The 18,430-nt window shown below is 49.3% G+C and overlaps 1 protein-coding gene across 1 annotated transcript in view; it reads left to right on the top strand.

The window, feature by feature from the left end:
- The window catches only part of LOC148511581 (microtubule-actin cross-linking factor 1, isoforms 6/7-like), a 255,456-nt gene that overhangs the window by 49,918 nt on the left and 187,108 nt on the right, over nucleotides 1-18,430 (top strand). The window contains exons 5-8 of the mRNA XM_088442060.1: nucleotides 2,526-2,698; nucleotides 2,926-3,085; nucleotides 5,881-5,965; nucleotides 15,864-16,105. Of these exons, the coding sequence (XP_088298186.1) occupies nucleotides 2,526-2,698; nucleotides 2,926-3,085; nucleotides 5,881-5,965; nucleotides 15,864-16,105 (660 nt within the window). The remainder of the gene's footprint in view (nucleotides 1-2,525; nucleotides 2,699-2,925; nucleotides 3,086-5,880; nucleotides 5,966-15,863; nucleotides 16,106-18,430) is intronic.

Below are 18,430 nucleotides of genomic sequence, written 5' to 3'. Positions count from 1 at the left end.
ACCTCATCACACGCAGTGATTACACAAGACTGAGAGACCATCGGTAACATGGAGTACCATCACAGCCTCACACACACTTACACAGGCTCTGACCTTACTCAGGAATTACTAACCTCATCACACACAGTGATTACACAAGACTGAGAGACCATCAGTAACATGGAGTACCATCACATCCTCACACACACTTACACAGGCTCTGACCTTACTCAGGAATTACTATCCTCATCACACACAGTGATTACACAAGACTGAGAAAACATCAGTAACATGGAGTACCATCACATCCTCACACACACTTACACAGGCTCTGACCTTACTCAGGAATTACTAACCTCATCACACGCAGTGATTACACAAGACTGAGAAAACATCAGTAACATGGAGTACCATCACAGCCTCACACACACTTACACAGGCTCTGACCTTACTCAGGAATTACTAACCTCATCACACACAGTGATTACACAAGACTGAGAAAACATCAGTAACATGGAGTACCATCACATCCTCACACACACTTACACAGGCTCTGACCTTACTGAGGAATGACTAACCTCATCACACACAGTGATTACACAAGACTGAGACACCATCAGTAACATGGAGTACCATCACAGCCTCACACACACTTACACAGGCTCTGACCTTACTCAGGAATCACTAACCTCATCACACGCAGTGAGTACACAAGACTGAGAGACCATCAGTAACATGGAGTACCATCACATCCTCACACACACTTACACAGGCTCTGACCTTACTCAGGAATTACTAACCTCATCACACACAGTGACTACACAAGACTGAGAGACCATCAGTAACATGGAATACCATCACATCCTCACACACACTTACACAGGCTCTGACCTTACTCAGGAATTACTAACCTCATCACACACAGTGAGAGCCCAATCTGCGTATGACATCGCAGTGCTGTCACGGCGTTCAAACGCATTGGCAAGCCTACGTTTTGCCAACCCCAAATGGTCACTTCCTGTCAATCACTCTGCGATGGTCTGCGCAGTGGAGTATTCACACATGCGCACTGCAATACATACGCAGAATGCAACTATCGTCGGATTGCGTGCGTAATCGCAGTTGCGATCGATAATGAACCAGGCCCAGAGAGTGGACAGACAGAGATGCATTAGACTGTATATGCATTATTATGAATACCAGTCCCTTATGGAAAGCTGTAAATAGACATGTACAGTATGGAACAGCATCTGTTATAGGCTGGTATATTACATTATTATATTAAATCCCGTCAGTATAAATGTTATATGTTTATTATCCAATCATTATAAGGACAGTATTATGGATGGATGGTGTAATAACAGCAGAATGCGCAGCGTATCTCAGTACGTGCAGTTGCGTCTCACCACTTATTACACTTCAGCCGCTCAGGACTGAGGACCTCATTCAGACACGGTAGCAAGCGCTGAGCGCTTGCAACCGGGTCGATGTTAAGGCCCTGCGCATGCGCAACAGCCGCACTGCGCGTGCGCAAGCCCCGGAGCGAGAGAGAAACTCTCTCGCTCCGGCGCACTCACTACAAAAGGGCCCGCTGTCGATCAACATTCGCCGTTTTGTAGGCGGGCCGGGGGGGTGGAGGTGACTACACAAACGGAGGTGTTCCTGACGGAACGCTTGCCGTTTTGTGGGCGGCCGCACTGACATCATGTCAGTGGGGAGTTTCCTGCTCGATCAGAGCAGAAAGCTCCCTGGGGCTTGCGGTTGCCGAGACCCAACCTTAGGGTCTCGTCGCAAGCCCCGATAGTCGCGATGGTCTTGATCATCGCTACCATCACCCTGGTCGATCGCTAACCCACAGCTTAGCTAGCAACCAGGAGGCCGCACTAAAAATAAAAAGCGGCCGCCCTCATTCAGAGAGAGCGATTGCTCCTTGCGACCACCTCTGAATGAGGGCCTGATTCAGACCCGGTCGCAAGCGCTGTGCGCTCGCAACTGGGTCGATGGTGGGCCAGTGCGCACGCACAGCGTGCGCACAACGCGTGCACGAGCCCCGGAGCGAGCGCAAACAGCTGTCGAACTACAGCTCGACCCCAGAGGAATTCCCAAGCGAACGCCTGCCGTTTGTGGGCGGCCTCACTGACATCACCAGTGATGTCACTGAGAGAGCTTCCGGTTCTATTAGAGCCGAAAGCTCTCTGGAGCTTGCAGCCACGAGACCCTACCACAAGGGTCTTGTCGAAAGCCCGATGGTCGCCATGGTCTTGACCATCGTTACCATCATCATGGCCGCACGCATAAGCTGTGGGTGGTAACCCACAGCTATGCGAGCGGCCAAGAGGCCACAACTTAAAAACCAAGCGCCCGCCCTGATTCAGAGCAAGCACTCGCTTTTTGCGAGCTCCTCTGAATCAGGTCCTGAGACCCCTGGTTAGTGACAGGATTTGGGCATTAATGAGAAGCTCTGGGGATCTGGTCTCCACCATTAGGATGAGTGTTGGGTGTGTGACGTGTCTCTTCATGTGACCTTGGACATCTTCTACTTGCAGCTTCTCCAGAGGTTGTTGCAGGAGAGGAGGCCCCGGATAGAGCGAGTGTTTCAGGGGAAGAGCTCAGTATGTCATCCCCTCCCCATAGAGGGAGCAGAGCAGAGGGAACAGAGAAGCCTCCTCTCAGAGCTGCAGGATCGCTGGGACAGTCTGCTTCATCGGGCGGACGAGAGGTGGGTATAATGAGCCACAGCTCATGAGACTCCTATCTCCAGTATTCCATCTGCCTGATCCACATAGTACCTACAGGTGTCGTCTATCATAGTCCACAAGGTGATCCTACAGGATCCGAACCTGAAGGTCTATCTCAATCACTTACCCGTTTCTCCATAGCCCAAACCTGCTTCACTTACCCCTGAGTGTGACATATATGAACCCCGCTGTCCCACTCCTGTTACAGGCACCGGCATTTGGAGCGGATCGCCCCCGCCGCACAGAACTTCCAAGAATTGCTGGATGCTTTCCAGGACTGGATGAGTGCAACCGAGAGACAGCTGGCAGAGCTTTGGCGAACGAACAGGTCCATGTACCAAATTAAAGACACCCAGAAAGAAGCACAGGTACAACCTGCATTACTATATACCTGTATACCATACATACACGTGTCACCGTGCTAAGAGGCGACCTCATCATACTACATACCAGTACATTATACATACACGTGTCACCGTGCTAAGAGGCGACCTCATCATACTACATACCAGTACATTATACATACACGTGTCACCGTGCTAAGAGGCGACCTCATCATACTACATACCAGTACATTATACATACACGTGTCACCGTGCTAACAGGGGCCTTATCATACTACATACCAGTACATTATACATACCCGTGTCACCGTGCTAAGAGGGGCCTTATCATACTACATACCAGTACATTATACATACACGTGTCACCATGCTAAGAGGGCCTTATCATAGTACATTATATTATACATACACGTGTCACCGTGCTAAGAGGCGACCTTATCATAGTACATACTAGTACATTATACATACAAGTGTCACCGTGCTAAGAGGCGACCGTATCATAGTACATACCAGTACATTATACATATAAGTGTCACCGTGCTAAGAGGCGACCATATCATACTACATACCAGTACATTATACATACACGTGTCACCGTGCTAAGAGGGGCCTTATCATACTACATACCAGTACATTATACATACCTGTGTCACCGTGCTAAGAGGCGGCCTTATCATACTACATACCAGTACAATATACATACACGTGTCACCGTGCTAAGAGGCACCCTTATCATACTACATACCAGTACATTATACATACACGTGTCACCGTGCTAAGAGGGGCCTAATCATACTACATACCAGTACATTATACATACACGTGTCACCGTGCTAAGAGGGGCCCTTATCATACTACATGCCAGTACATTATACATACCCATGTCACCGTGCTAAGAGGGGCCTTATCATACTACATACCAGTACATTATACATACAAGTGTAACCGTGCTAAGAGGCGACCTTATCATACTACATACCAGTACGTTATACATACACGTGTCACCGTGCTAAGAGGGGCCTTATCATACTACATACCAGTACATTATACATACCCATGTCACCATGCTAAGAGGGGCCTTATCATACTACATACCAGTACATTATTTATACATAAACGTGTCACCGTGCTAAGAGGCGACCTTATCATACTACATACCAGTACATTATACATACACGTGTCACCGTGCTAAGAGGGGCCTTACCATACTACATACCAGTACATTATACATACACGTGTCACTTATACATACACGTGTCACCGTGCTAAGAGGGGCCTTACCATACTACATACCAGTACATTATACATACAAGTGTCACCGTGCTAAGAGGCGCCCTTATCATACTACATACCAGTACATTATACATACACATGTCACCGTGCTAAGAGGGGCCTTACCATACTACATACCAGTACATTATACATACACGTGTCACCGTGCTAACAGGGGCCTTATCATACTACATACCAGTACATTATACATACACATGTCACCGTGCTAAGAGGGGCCTTACCATACTACATACCAGTACATTATACATACACGTGTCACCGTGCTAAGAGGGGCCTTATCATACTACATACCAGTACATTATACATACACGTGTCACCGTGCTAAGAGGGGCATTATCATACTACATACCAGTACATTATACATACACGTGTCACCGTGCTAAGAGGGGCATTATCATACTACATACCAGTACATTATACATACACGTGTCACCGTGCTAAGAAGCGACCTTATCATACTACATACCAGTACATTATACATACACGTGTCACTGTGGTAAGAGGCGGCCTTATCATACTACATACCAGTACATTATACATACACGTGTCACCGTACATTATACATACACGTGTCACTGTGCAAAGAGGGGCCTTATCATACTACATACCAGTACATTATACATACACGTGTCACTGTGCTAAGAGGTGCCCTTATCATACCACATACCAGTACATATATATACACATGTCATCCTGCTAAGAGGTATACCTGGGCGGTCTCGGCTTTCCAAGGGATTCCAGCCCTGGACTGACCATTTTGGGGCTGGTTAACGTTATGGCAGGTGGACTGCATGCTGTGTGTCTCCCTGCTACAGAGTTAGACCCCGGCTGGTTCAGCCTGGTGCTGGTTATTGGAGAATAGGGGGAACCACACGCAGGTTTTCCCCCATAATTTCCAATACCGGCCCAGGCTCAGAAGTCTGGGGTTGGTTACTGATTTGGGGGGGGGGGACCACAGCATTTTAACACATAATGAATTAAGCATTTTTTCTCTTTTAAACATCACGAAGCCTGCACAGATCATACTGATCATACAGATCTGTGCATTGCCTTCTATCCACTTACAAGAGCGGTGCTGCTTGTGAGAGAAATCGGGAGAAGAATTGGACAAATCAGTGGCAGCGGCACACACTTCTATATCGGTCGGCTGATCAGCGGTCAGGTCTCTGGATTTTTAAGAATATTTAAAAATGTTTTGACCCGACCAGGCGACCAGGTTTGGATGGAAGCAGAAGTCAGGTGATCATACACACTCTACCAATGTCAGACCAAGTGGTAGGTCGGGGCTCGCACTGGATGCACGTTGTACAAGGGTCTACCCAGCGTAGGATGATTCATTACACTGATTACCATGCAGTATATTAATATTGTCTAATTGTTTCCTGGCACATCATATATATACTGTATAATGCTAAGATGTATTATTGCAGAATAAGTATCATCCCTTCGCACCGCCTGTAACTCGCTGGATCTCTCTATTACCTCGTGTCTGCTCAGGTGCTCACTTCGTACTCTTCTTGTTTCAGGATCTGAATAAAGAAATTCAGACTAAGCCGGGAGATCTAGAAAAAGTTCTGGAAAAGGGTCAGGTGATGCTTGAATTGGTTTCCGGTAAGTGATGTGAACGGCTGAGCTGCGTAGATTCGTTTTTTTTTTATTATTATTATTTTTAAACTTTATTTATAGGGCTCCACAAATGGTCCTCAGCGCTGTACAGAGGGCAAAACAATGAGACAGTACAAGTAACAAATCGCACTACAATGCCCAGCAGGGGCTGGCTGGAAACCTTTAGCCTGGGGGGCTTTTCTACCAGCGCACTGCAATTGCAAAATAGTTGTGGGGATACGATTTAAATGTGTAATGAAATATATGAAAAATCTTTTTGTCTAAAGGCACAAATCCACTAAAAGATATGGAAACGACTGCACGATTATGACATTGTAACCGTGCAGTCGTTTGTCAGTCTGTGATGTGGCTACACTGAATGAGCAGTCACTCAGTATAGGCGCAATCATCTGCAGACATGCTGACCCCGAGTTTATCGTCACACTGTAATGGTGCTGCCGCTCAGTGTAGGCGCAATCATCTGCAGACATGCTGACCCTGAGTTTATCGTCACATTGTAATGGTGCTGCCGCTCAGTGTAGGCGCAATCTGCAGACATGCTGACCCTGAGTTTATCGTCACATTGTAATGGTGCTGCCGCTCAGTGTAGGCACAATCAATCATCTGCAGACATGCTGACCCTGAGTTTATCGTCACATTGTAATGGTGCTGCCGCTCAGTGTAGGCGCAATCATCTGCAGACATGCTGACCCTGAGTTTATCGTCACATTGTAATGGTGCTGCCGCTCAGTGTAGGCGCAATCATCTGCAGACATGCTGATCCTGAGTTTATCGTCACATTGTAATGGTGCTGCCGCTCAGTGTAGGCGCAATCATCTGCAGACATGCTGATCCTGAGTTTATCGTCACATTGTAATGGTGCTGCCGCTCAGTGTAGGCGCAATCATCTGCAGACATGCTGATCCTGAGTTTATCGTCACATTGTAATGGTGCTGCCGCTCAGTGTAGGCACAATCAATCATCTGCAGACATGCTGAATCTGACAATATCGTCAGGTTGTTCAGCTTTTTTGCCCGACAATAGATGTCGCATCGCTGGTCGATAGGAGCGCGCATCGCTGGTCGTTTAAGACATTTTTGCAAGCGATTTGCCAACGATTTATGAACGATAACGATATCGTTCAGATAAATCGTCTAGTGCAGAGGTTCCCAAAGCCGCCATTACAGTCCACATTTTAAGGTTATCCATGCTTGAGCACAGGTGACTTAATTAGTACCTCAGTCAATTTCATTTAACCATATGGACTCAAGCATGGATATCCTTAATACCTGGACTGTAACAGCGGACTTCGGGAACCTCTGGTCTAGTGGATGTGTGCCTTAAGAGTTATAGTCAAATACATCACCTACCAGTCCTGATTGACAGACTATTCCAGTGACCGATATCACATATAGGAAGCAATATACAGTACGTACAATACGTACCTGACAGCCCCTCCAAGGTCCACCTCACATTATCACATACTGCCCCATCCCCGATTACTCTCAGGGGGTCATTCAGACCCGCTCGTGAGCGGCAGTATGCTCGCAAGCGGGTCGATGTTCCCCCACTGCGCATGCGGACGCCATCGTTCCGGGTCTCGCACCAAAGGGGCGTGCTGTCGATGTTGATTGACAGCACGCCCCCTTTGGTGGGCGTGCCGGGGGCGTGGCTGCCAGACGGAGGCGTTCCCATGGGAACGCCTACCGTCTCAAGCCGGCCCCACTGACATCACTAGTGATGTCAGTGGGAGTGATTTTGGCTCTGATAGAGCCAAAATCACTCCAGGGATTGCGGCAGCGAGACCCTACCGCAGGGTCTCTGTCGCAAGCCCGATGGTCAAGACCATCGCGACCATCATCATGGATGCTCGCTATAGCTGTGGGTGGTAACCCACAGCTATGCGAGCGTCCATGAGGACGCTCCAAAAAAAGGTGGGAGGGCCCTGATTCAGAGCGAGCGTTCTGGTCAGAGCGTTCAGCTCTGAATCAGGCCCTCAGTGCACAAAGGTAGAACCACAGTAATGCTGGGTACACACTATGCTATATATTGATAGTACAGCCGACAAACTATATATTAAGTTTGTTTTCTCGAGTGTACACACAAGATATATTGTGTCTGCTGTGCAGCATGACAGATGCACTATATCTTGCAGACACATTGTGCACATCTGCTGGTATGGACGGGCGACCCACCTGCATACACTGGCCGGCAGGAAACGCCGACACTGACATCACAACTGGGCGGATAAATTTAAATGCACTCCCTGTCGTGATGTCTGCCAGACAGATTGAGCATCCCATTGGTAAGTGTGGTGCTTACCAAAATTGACCGCTCGGTCTGTGGGATTGTCGCTTAATTGGGCCGTTGGCGTAGTGTGTACCCGGCATAAGTTACTGTGATTGTGGCATTTGGGAAAGTATGTATGTAACTTAGTACACTGCTGCTAGGAGTCACAGCCTACCAAAGCCGTGGTATGGTGGTGTGCTCAGGGCTGCGCAGTACTAGGATGTGCCCAGTGCTGCCCAGTACTATGGTGTGCCCAGCGCTGCCCAGTACTATGGTGTGCCCAGTGCTGCCCACTACTATGGTGTGCCCAGTGCTGCACAATACTATGATGTGCCCAGTGCTGCACAATACTATGGCATGCCCAGTACTATGGTGTGCCCAGCGCTGCACATTACTATGGTGTGTCCAGTGCTGCACATTACTATGGTGTGCCCACTGCCATTGCTGCCCAGTACTATGACCACTGCAGGATGGCCTGACCGCTCCTGTGTTGCCATCCACTAGGGCATAGAGGGGGAATAAATATTTGTGGCAAGCGTAGCGAGTCACCGGGCCCGAAGCGTAGTGAGCCCGCGAGGGGACACTTTTGGCCCCCCGTTCTCATACTTGCCCCTTCCAGCGCCGGTCACGTGGATGTGACATCGCAGGTCCCCTGCAGCCCCCAATTCTAGTCATAACCCCACTGCCAGTGCTGCCCAGTACTATGGTGTGCCCAGTGCTGGACATTACTATGGTGTAGCCAGTGCTGGACATTACTATGGTGTAGCCAGTGCTGCCCAGTACTATGGTGTAGCCAGTGCTGCCCAGTACTATGGTGTGCCCAGTGCTGGACATTACTATGGTGTAGCCAGTGCTGGACATTACTATGGTGTAGCCAGTGCTGCCCAGTACTATGGTGTGCCCAGTGCTGGACATTACTATGGTGTAGCCAGTGCTGGACATTACTATGGTGTAGCCAGTGCTGCCCAGTACTATGGTGTAGCCAGTGCTGCCCAGTACTATGGTGTGCCCAGTGCTGAATCTTACCTGCTGTCAGTGTGGACCCAGCAGGATGACCATCCCTCTCCCTGTACAGGCGGCAGCAGCAGCAATGGTTAATCTGGGGAACACATAAGCAGCAGGAGTCCTGATAAACTCCATCGACAAGCCCCGCCCCCTTTTTCGACTCTCCAGCCCCTTGGGTTCCTGGGAAAGAAAACCTAGCTCTCTATTGGTTGGCGGCGGCCATGTTTTTGAAGCCTGCTGTAGGGGCAGCCATTTTTGGTTAGCCACTGCAACTTAACTTCACACATATAATAGCACAGAGTGGCCCCTGAATCACTTACATTCAATTGTGCCACCCTGGGGGGCAGATGGCACCCTGCCCCCCGGCCCAGCCCCCTGCAATACCCAGCACAGCCACTGATGCAGGGGGTGTAATATAAATATTCAGCATAAGCGGAGACCTGCTGCTATTAACGTGGGGGCAGAGAACCAGCGGAGGAGTTGCTGTGCCCCACTCACCAGAGAGGAGGAGGTGTAGAGTGTGGCTGGTGTGCAAGAGAAGTAGGTAATGAGAACAGGAGGGAGGAGGGCCCTGCTCATGGAGCTTACAGTCTAAATGGAAGGGGGAGACAAACAGAAGACATAATGGTATATTTACTAAAGTGACGGTTTTTAGAAGTGGAGATGTTGCCCATAGCAACCAGTCAGATTCTTCTTAAAATTCATCTAGCACCTTATAGAAGATAATAGGTAGAATCTGATTGGTTGCTATGGGCAACAGCTCTACTTCTAAAATCTTGCACTTTAGTAAATATGCCCCCTAGATACTGAATTGTCACCAGTGACCAGAGCACATAACACAACAAGGGGCCCGATCCAGTGATGGACGCGGCTGCGCTAATATGCAAATGCCAGTACCAGCCCTTCCTCTATTGTGTGTCCTGCGTCTGACTGCGCAAGGACTGAGACGCCCACTTTCTGCGTCTCTGCGCGCTGTAATAACACTGGTGATTCTTTAGTCGCCACCATCGCTGGCACCATGAACACTTCTCCCAGCCCTATGCCAGGTGCCGTTTATCTGTCTGACTATGCCCTAATCCACAGTTTACCATAAACAACTGTAGAATGGACCCGCGCTGACCCTTGTCACCTCCTTTAAATTATTAAAAATTGTTTTAATTTTGTTTATCAAACCTCAAGTATGATAAGTTACGGGGCAAATTTATTAAAATAATTTAGTGGGAAACAGCCGCGTTGGGGGGGATAGCCGCAGAATGTAAGCATCCCCCATGGTCTATGTAGGGGTTACAGCAACAGATGTGGCTTACCCCATTCTCAATCTATTTTCTATAGAGGTTGCTGTATTGTCAGATAGCATCAGCCATTGTAGCCCATAAGCCACACAGCGCAACATTTACTGTGATAGGGATCTGTAGGGTCTCTCCCCAGCAATGGCTTCTCGCACATGCGTGGACTGATGACTGCGCATACACAGTAGCGCAGCCAGCCCCCAAAGCAGAGAGTGAGGTGATTGCAAGCGGCTATCCATGCCGGTGTTTTTTTTTAATACATTCTGGGCAAACTTTGATATCTTATTGCCCCAATAAGCCAGGATAAGAAATTACAATTATCAGTTTTAAAACCCGATAATCAATAAATAGACCCTTAAGTGCCTTATATGTTTGTCTCAATGATGGACCAACCTGACCCATTTCTTATAATATAAAGAAGCTAAAGTAACGTAACATAAATAATACACTTGCTGTTATATTTTTCAAAAAAACAAGATAATATTTGTCTTAATGCAAGTGTCTTTATTTGTTACATGTAGGTAATTTTGTATGTAAGTATTTTTGTCTTAATGCGAGTGTCCTTTATTTGTTACATGTTGTAGGTAATTTTGTATGTAAGTATTTTTGTCTTAATGCGAGTGTCCTTTATTTGTTATATGTTGTAGGTAACTTAGTAATTGAGTGTCTATTGGGTCTTATATAGTCGCTTAATTACGCGACCTTTTATTTTTAAGAATAATCATTAAAAGTTATTTTTTAGAGGCGTGATCGGACCTATTCCAATTTCCCCTCTGTATTTGATCAAGAGTCCTCACCAAACAGAGTTTCTTCTTTCCTTTTCGTTATACCGTAACATAACATGGGTCAGATAGTGGAATACTGTGATTTGGGAGAAGGTTTTGGCTGTAAGATAATAATTATATCTGAAACCTTTTGTTTTCAGCGGCATGTTATGATAAGGACAGGTCTCCGTCAGTGAGCAGGTTATGATAAGGACGGGTCTCCCGTCAGTGAGCAGGTTATGATGAGGACAGGTCTCCGTCAGTGAGCAGGTTATGATAAGGACAGGTCTCCCGTCAGTGAGCAAGTTATGATAAGGACAGGTCTCCGTCAGTGAGCGTGTTATAAGGTCAGGTCTCCGTCAGTGAGCAGGTTGTGATAAGGACAGGTCTCCGTCAGTGAGCAGGTTGTGATAAGGACAGGTCTCCCGTCAGGGAGCAGGTTATGATGAGGACGGGTCTCCCGTCAGTGAGCAGGTTATGATGAGGACGGGTCTCCGTCAGTGAGCGGGTTATAAGGACAGGTCTCCGTCAGTGAGCAGGTTATGATAAGGACAGGTCTCCGTCAGTGAGCAGGTTATGATAAGGACAGGTCTCCGTCAGTGAGCAGGTTATGATAAGGACAGGTCTCCGTCAGTGAGCGGGTTATAAGGACAGGTCTCCGTCAGTGAGCAGGTTATGATAAGGACAGGTCTCCGTCAGGGAGCAGGTTATGATGAGGACGGGTCTCCCGTCAGTGAGCAGGTTATGATAAGGACAAGTCTCCCGTCAGTGAGCAGGTTATGATAAGGACAGGTCTCCGTCAGGGAGCAGGTTATGATAAGGACAGGTCTGCGTCAGTGAGCAGGTTATGATAAGGACAGGTCTCCGTCAGTGAGCAGGTTATGATAAGGACAGGTCTCCCGTCAGGGAGCAGGTTATGATGAGGACGGGTCTCCCGTCAGTGAGCAGGTTATGATAAGGACAGGTCTCCGTCAGTGAGCAGGTTATGGTAAGGACAGGTCTCCGTCAGTGAGCAGGTTATGGTAAGGACAGGTCTCCGTCAGTGAGCAGGTTATGATAAGGACAGGTCTCCGTCAGTGAGCGGGTTATAAGGACAGGTCTCCGTCAGTGAGCAGGTTATGATAAGGACAGGTCTCCGTCAGGGAGCAGGTTATGATGAGGACGGGTCTCCCGTCAGTGAGCAGGTTATGATAAGGACGGGTCTCCGTCAGTGAGCAGGTTATAAGGACAGGTCTCCGTCAGTGAGCAGGTTGTGATAAGGACAGGTCTCCGTCAGGGAGCAGGTTATGATGAGGACGGGTCTCCCGTCAGTCAGCAGGTTATGATAAGGACGGGTCTCCCGTCAGTGAGCAGGTTATGATAAGGACAGGTCTCTGTCAGTGAGCAGGTTATGATAAGGACAGGTCTCCATCAGTGAGCGGGTTATAAGGACAGGTCTCCGTCAGTGAGCAGGTTATGATAAGGACAGGTCTCCGTCAGGGAGCAGGTTATGATGAGGACGGGTCTCCCGTCAGTGAGCAGGTTATGATAAGGACAGGTCTCCCGTCAGTGAGCAGGTTATGATAAGGACAGGTCTCCGTCAGTGAGCAGGTTATGATAAGGACAGGTCTCCGTCAGTGAGCAGGTTATGATAAGGACAGGTCTCCGTCAGTGAGCGGGTTATAAGGACAGGTCTCCGTCAGTGAGCAGGTTATGATAAGGACAGGTCTCCGTCAGGGAGCAGGTTATGATGAGGACGGGTCTCCCGTCAGTGAGCAGGTTATGATAAGGACAGGTCTCCGTCAGTGAGCAGGTTGTGATAAGGACAGGTCTCCGTCAGGGAGCAGGTTATGATGAGGACGGGTCTCCCGTCAGTCAGCAGGTTATGATAAGGACGGGTCTCCCGTCAGTGAGCAGGTTATGATAAGGACAGGTCTCCGTCAGTGAGCAGGTTATGATAAGGACAGGTCTCCGTCAGTGAGCAGGTTATGATAAGGACAGGTCTCCGTCAGGGAGCAGGTTATGATGAGGACGGGTCTCCCGTCAGTGAGCAGGTTATGATGAGGACAGATCTCCGTCAGTGAGCAGGTTATGATAAGGACAGGTCTCCGTCAGTGAGCAGGTTGTGATAAGGACAGGTCTCCGTCAGTGAGCAGGTTGTGATAAGGACAGGTCTCCGTCAGTGAGCAGGTTGTGATAAGGACAAGTCTCCCGTCAGTGAGCAGGTTATGATAAGGACAGGTCTCCGTCAGTGAGCGGGTTATAAGGACAGGTCTCCGTCAGTGAGCAGGTTATGATAAGGACAGGTCTCCCGTCAGTGAGCAGGTTATGATAAGGACAGGTCTCCGTCAGTGAGCGGGTTATAAGGACAGGTCTCCGTCAGTGAGCAGGTTATGATAAGGACAGGTCTCCCATCAGTGAGCAGGTTATGATAGGGACAGGTCTCCGTCAGTGAGCAGGTTATGATAGGGACAGGTCTCCGTCAGTGATCAGGTTATGATAGGGACAGGTCTCCGTCAGTGAGCGGGTTATGATATGGACAGGTCTCCGTCAGTGAGCAGGTTATGACAGGGACAGGTCTCCGTCAGTGAGCAGGTTATGATAGGGACAGGTCTCCCTTCAGTGAGCAGGTTATGATAGGGACAGGTCTCCGTCAGTGAGCAGGTTATGATAGGGACAGGTCTCCCTTCAGTGAGCAGGTTATGATAGGGACAGGTCTCCGTCAGTGAGCAGGTTATGATAGGGACAGGTCTCCGTCAGTGAGCAGGTTGTGATAGGGACAGGTCTCCGTCAGTGAGCAGGTTGTGATAAGGACAGGTCTCCGTCAGTGAGCAGGTTGTGATAAGGACAGGTCTCCCGTCAGTGAGCAGGTTGTGATAAGGACAGGTCTCCGTCAGGGAGCAGGTTATGATGAGGACGGGTCTCCCGTCAGTGAGCAGGTTATGATAAGGACAGGTCTCCCGTCAGTGAGCAGGTTATGATAAGGACAGGTCTCCGTCAGTGAGCAGGTTATGATAAGGACAGGTCTCCGTCAGTGAGCAGGTTATGATAAGGACAGGTCTCCGTCAGTGAGCGGGTTATAAGGACAGGTCTCCGTCAGTGAGCAGGTTATGATAAGGACAGGTCTCCGTCAGTGAGCAGGTTGTGATAAGGACAGGTCTCCGTCAGGGAGCAGGTTGTGATAAGGACAGGTCTCCGTCAGTGAGCAGGTTGTGATAAGGACAGGTCTCCGTCAGTGAGCAGGTTGTGATAAGGACAAGTCTCCCGTCAGTGAGCAGGTTATGATAAGGACAGGTCTCCGTCAGTGAGCGGGTTATAAGGACAGGTCTCCGTCAGTGAGCAGGTTATGATAAGGACAGGTCTCCCGTCAGTGAGCAGGTTATGATAAGGACAGGTATCCGTCAGTGAGCATGTTATGATAAGGACAGGTCTCTGTCAGTGAGCAGGTTATGATAAGGACAGGTCTCCGTCAGTGAGCGGGTTATGATAAGGACAGGTCTCCCATCAGTGAGCAGGTTATGATAGGGACAGGTCTCCGTCAGTGAGCAGGTTATGATAGGGACAGGTCTCCGTCAGTGATCAGGTTATGATAGGGACAGGTCTCCGTCAGTGAGCGGGTTATGATATGGACAGGTCTCCGTCAGTGAGCAGGTTATGACAGGGACAGGTCTCCGTCAGTGAGCAGGTTATGATAGGGACAGGTCTCCCTTCAGTGAGCAGGTTATGATAGGGACAGGTCTCCGTCAGTGAGCAGGTTATGATAGGGACAGGTCTCCGTCAGTGAGCAGGTTGTGATAGGGACAGGTCTCCGTCAGTGAGCAGGTTGTGATAAGGACAGGTCTCCGTCAGTGAGCAGGTTGTGATAAGGACAGGTCTCCCGTCAGTGAGCAGGTTGTGATAAGGACAGGTCTCCGTCAGTGAGCAGGTTGTGATAAGGACAGGTCTCCCGTCAGTGAGCAGGTTGTGATAAGGACAGGTCTCCCGTCAGTGAGCAGGTTGTGATAAGGACAGGTCTCCGTCAGTGAGCAGGTTGTGATAAGGACAGGTCTCCCGTCAGTGAGCAGGTTCTGATAACGACAGGTCTCCGTCAGGGGGGAGATTTTGTTCAATTTGGGCAATGATGAAATGAGCGAACGACGCACAATATATATCGTTTTGTAGATTGCACAGTGTGTATGCACTAGATCATTTGTCCGGGTCTGGACGACCATCGTGTCACTTGCAAGTCATCTAATGTGTACGCACCATAAGGAAGCGAATATAAGCAGACACAAGGACACATCTGAAGATGGAACCATGCCTACATCGGCCTGATTCTGAAATGTGATGTTTTTGGTGTTTGGTGGCACGGGGGCCTGTGTGATTAGGACACATTTCTTGGAGCAGCCTGTGTGACGTCTCTGTGTTTGGTGGCACGGGGGCCGGTGTGATTAGGACACGTTTCTGGGAGCAGCCTGTGTGACGTCTCTGTGTTTGGTGGCACGGAGGCCGGTGTGATTATGACACGTTTCTGGGAGCAGCCTGTGGGGCGACTGTGTGCCCTGTACTAGTATATGCTCATTGTGTGCTGTCATTTAGGCGAGGAAGCTCAGCTCTGCCAGGAAAAGATGGACGCTCTACGGGTCAGGTATATCATTATAGCCCAGAGCTCGGGCGACATCCTGGGGAGACTGGATCAGGCTTTGGAGGCCTCAGCACATCTAGACCCATCACAAGAAGGTTTATCCCTTTGGTTGGGGCGCATGGAGAAGGTGGCGTCCTCGGTTAGCAGTGAGGGTGAAGGAGAGCGGAGCATGCTGAGTACCAGTGACACAGAAAAGGTGTGCCCTCATCTTACTGATGCCATGTCCTCAGGCTGTTAGTAATAATGGCCTCCTTATATCAATGCATAGCTTTCAGGCTTCCTATATCAGCTCAGTACCCCCGCCATCCTTATATGTGCTGTGCCCCAACCTCCTTATATGTGCTGTGTCCCAGCCTCCTTATATGTGCTGTGTCCCAGCCTCCTTATATGTGCTGTGCCCCAGCCTCCTTATATGTGCTGTGTCCCAGCCTCCTAATATGTGCAGTACCCCACACCACCACATTTGAGTGCATATTTCCCAGCATCTTGATATAAGTGCAGTGGGCATACTGTATATTTGTTATAGTGCTTTACCCGCTGCCTCCTCACCCATTTCCAAGTGCAGTATCACCCATCCTCCTTATGTCAGAGCAATGTACTCAGCCTTTGTGTAATGCAATACCCTCCAGGCTTCTTATATATGTCCAGTGCCCTCAGGCTTCTTACTGTGTAGTGCCCCAAGCCTTCTCTTATGACTACAGTACCGCAGCCTCCCTGCATGATTGCATTGACTCCAGTCTCCCTACATAAGTGCAATAATTCCAGCCTCCCTGCTTAAGTGCATTGGTCCCAGCCTCCCTGCATAAGTGCAATGACCCCAGCCTCCCTGCATAAATGCATTGACCTCAGCCTCCCTGCATAAGTGCAATGACCCCAGCCTCCCTACATAAGTGTATTGACCTCAGGCTCCCTAAACGAGTGCAATGACCCCAGCCTCCTTACATGAGTGCATTGACCACATCTTCCTTACATGACTGCAATGACTCCAGTCTTCCTACATGACTGCAATGACCTCAGCCTCCTTACATAAGTGCAATGACCCCAGCCTCCTTACATGAGTGCAATGACCTCATCCTCCTTACATGAGTGCAATGACCCCAGCCTCCATAAATGAGTGCACTGACCACATCTTCCGTACATGACTGCAATGACCTCAGCCTTCCTACATGAGTGCAATGACCTCAGCCTCCCTACATGAGTGCAATGACCTCAGCCTCCCTACATGAGTGCAATGACCCCAGCCTCCCTACATGAGTGCAATGACCTCAGCCTCCCTACATGAGTGCAATGACCCCAGCCTTCCTACATGAGTGCAATGACCCCAGCCTCCCTACATGAGTGCAATGACCCCAGCCTCCCTACATGAGTGCAATGACCCCAGCCTCCCTACATGAGTGCAATGACCCCAGCCTCCTTACATGAGTGCATTGACCACATCTTCCTTACATGACTGCAGTGACTCCACTCTTCCTACATGAGTGCAATGACTCCAGCCTCCTTACATGACTGCAATGACTCCAGTCTTCCTACATGAGTGCAATGACCTCAGCCCAGAGCTGTAAGTACACATTTTGGTGCCCTGTGCCAGAAAGAGCATCGGCGCACCTCTCATTTTTCAAAGGGACATAATACACACAAAAAAGGGCCATGGCTTCATGGGGAAGGTCCAGGGAAGAGATAGGAGAGGCCAGGAGATGCTGGGGATAAATAGGGACATAATATAGTGCACCTGAGAGAGGGCCATGGCCTCATGGGGAAGGGCCAGGGAAGAGATAGGGGAGGCCAGGAGATGCTGGGGATAAATAGGGACATAATATAGTGTACCTGAGAGAGGGCCATGGCCTCATGGGGAAGGACCAGGGAAGAGATAGGGGAGGCCAGGAGATGCTGGGGATAAATATGGACATAATATAGTGCACCTGAGAGAGGCCATGGCCTCATGGGGAAGGGCCAGGGAAGAGATAGGGGAGGCCAGGAGATGCTGGGGATAAATAGGGACATAATATAGTGCACCTGAGAGAGGGCCATGGCCTCATGGGGAAGGGTCAGGGAAGAGACAGGAGATGCTGGGGATGAAATAAGAGGAAGCTACAAGCAAGAATGATAATAAACAGAAATTTGACAGGTCCAAACAGCGTCCCCTGACCTGAAGTGCCCTGTGCGATGGCACCGGCCGCACTACCCTAGCTACGGCCCTGCCTCAGCCTCCCTACAGGAGTGCAATGACCTCAGCCTCCCTACATGAGTGCAATGACCCCAGCCTCCCTACATGAGTGCAATGACCTCAGCCTCCCTACATGAGTACAATGACCTCAGCCTCCCTACATGAGTGCAATGACCTCAGCCTCCCTACATGAGTGCAATGACCTCAGCCTCCCTACATGAGTGCAATGACATCAGCCTCCCTACATGAGTGCAATGACCCCAGCCTCCCTACATGAGTGCAATGACCTCAGCCTCCCTACATGAGTGCAATGACCCCAGCCTCCCTACATGAGTGCAATGACCCCAGCCTCCCTAC

Source organism: Taudactylus pleione, unplaced genomic scaffold (assembly GCF_031769625.1).
Source record: "Taudactylus pleione unplaced genomic scaffold, aTauple2 ptg000304l, whole genome shotgun sequence".
Classification (NCBI taxonomy): Eukaryota; Metazoa; Chordata; class Amphibia; order Anura; family Myobatrachidae; genus Taudactylus; species Taudactylus pleione.
The sequence above is the reverse complement of the archived record's forward strand: the minus strand, read 5'-3'. Positions and strand labels throughout refer to the sequence as shown.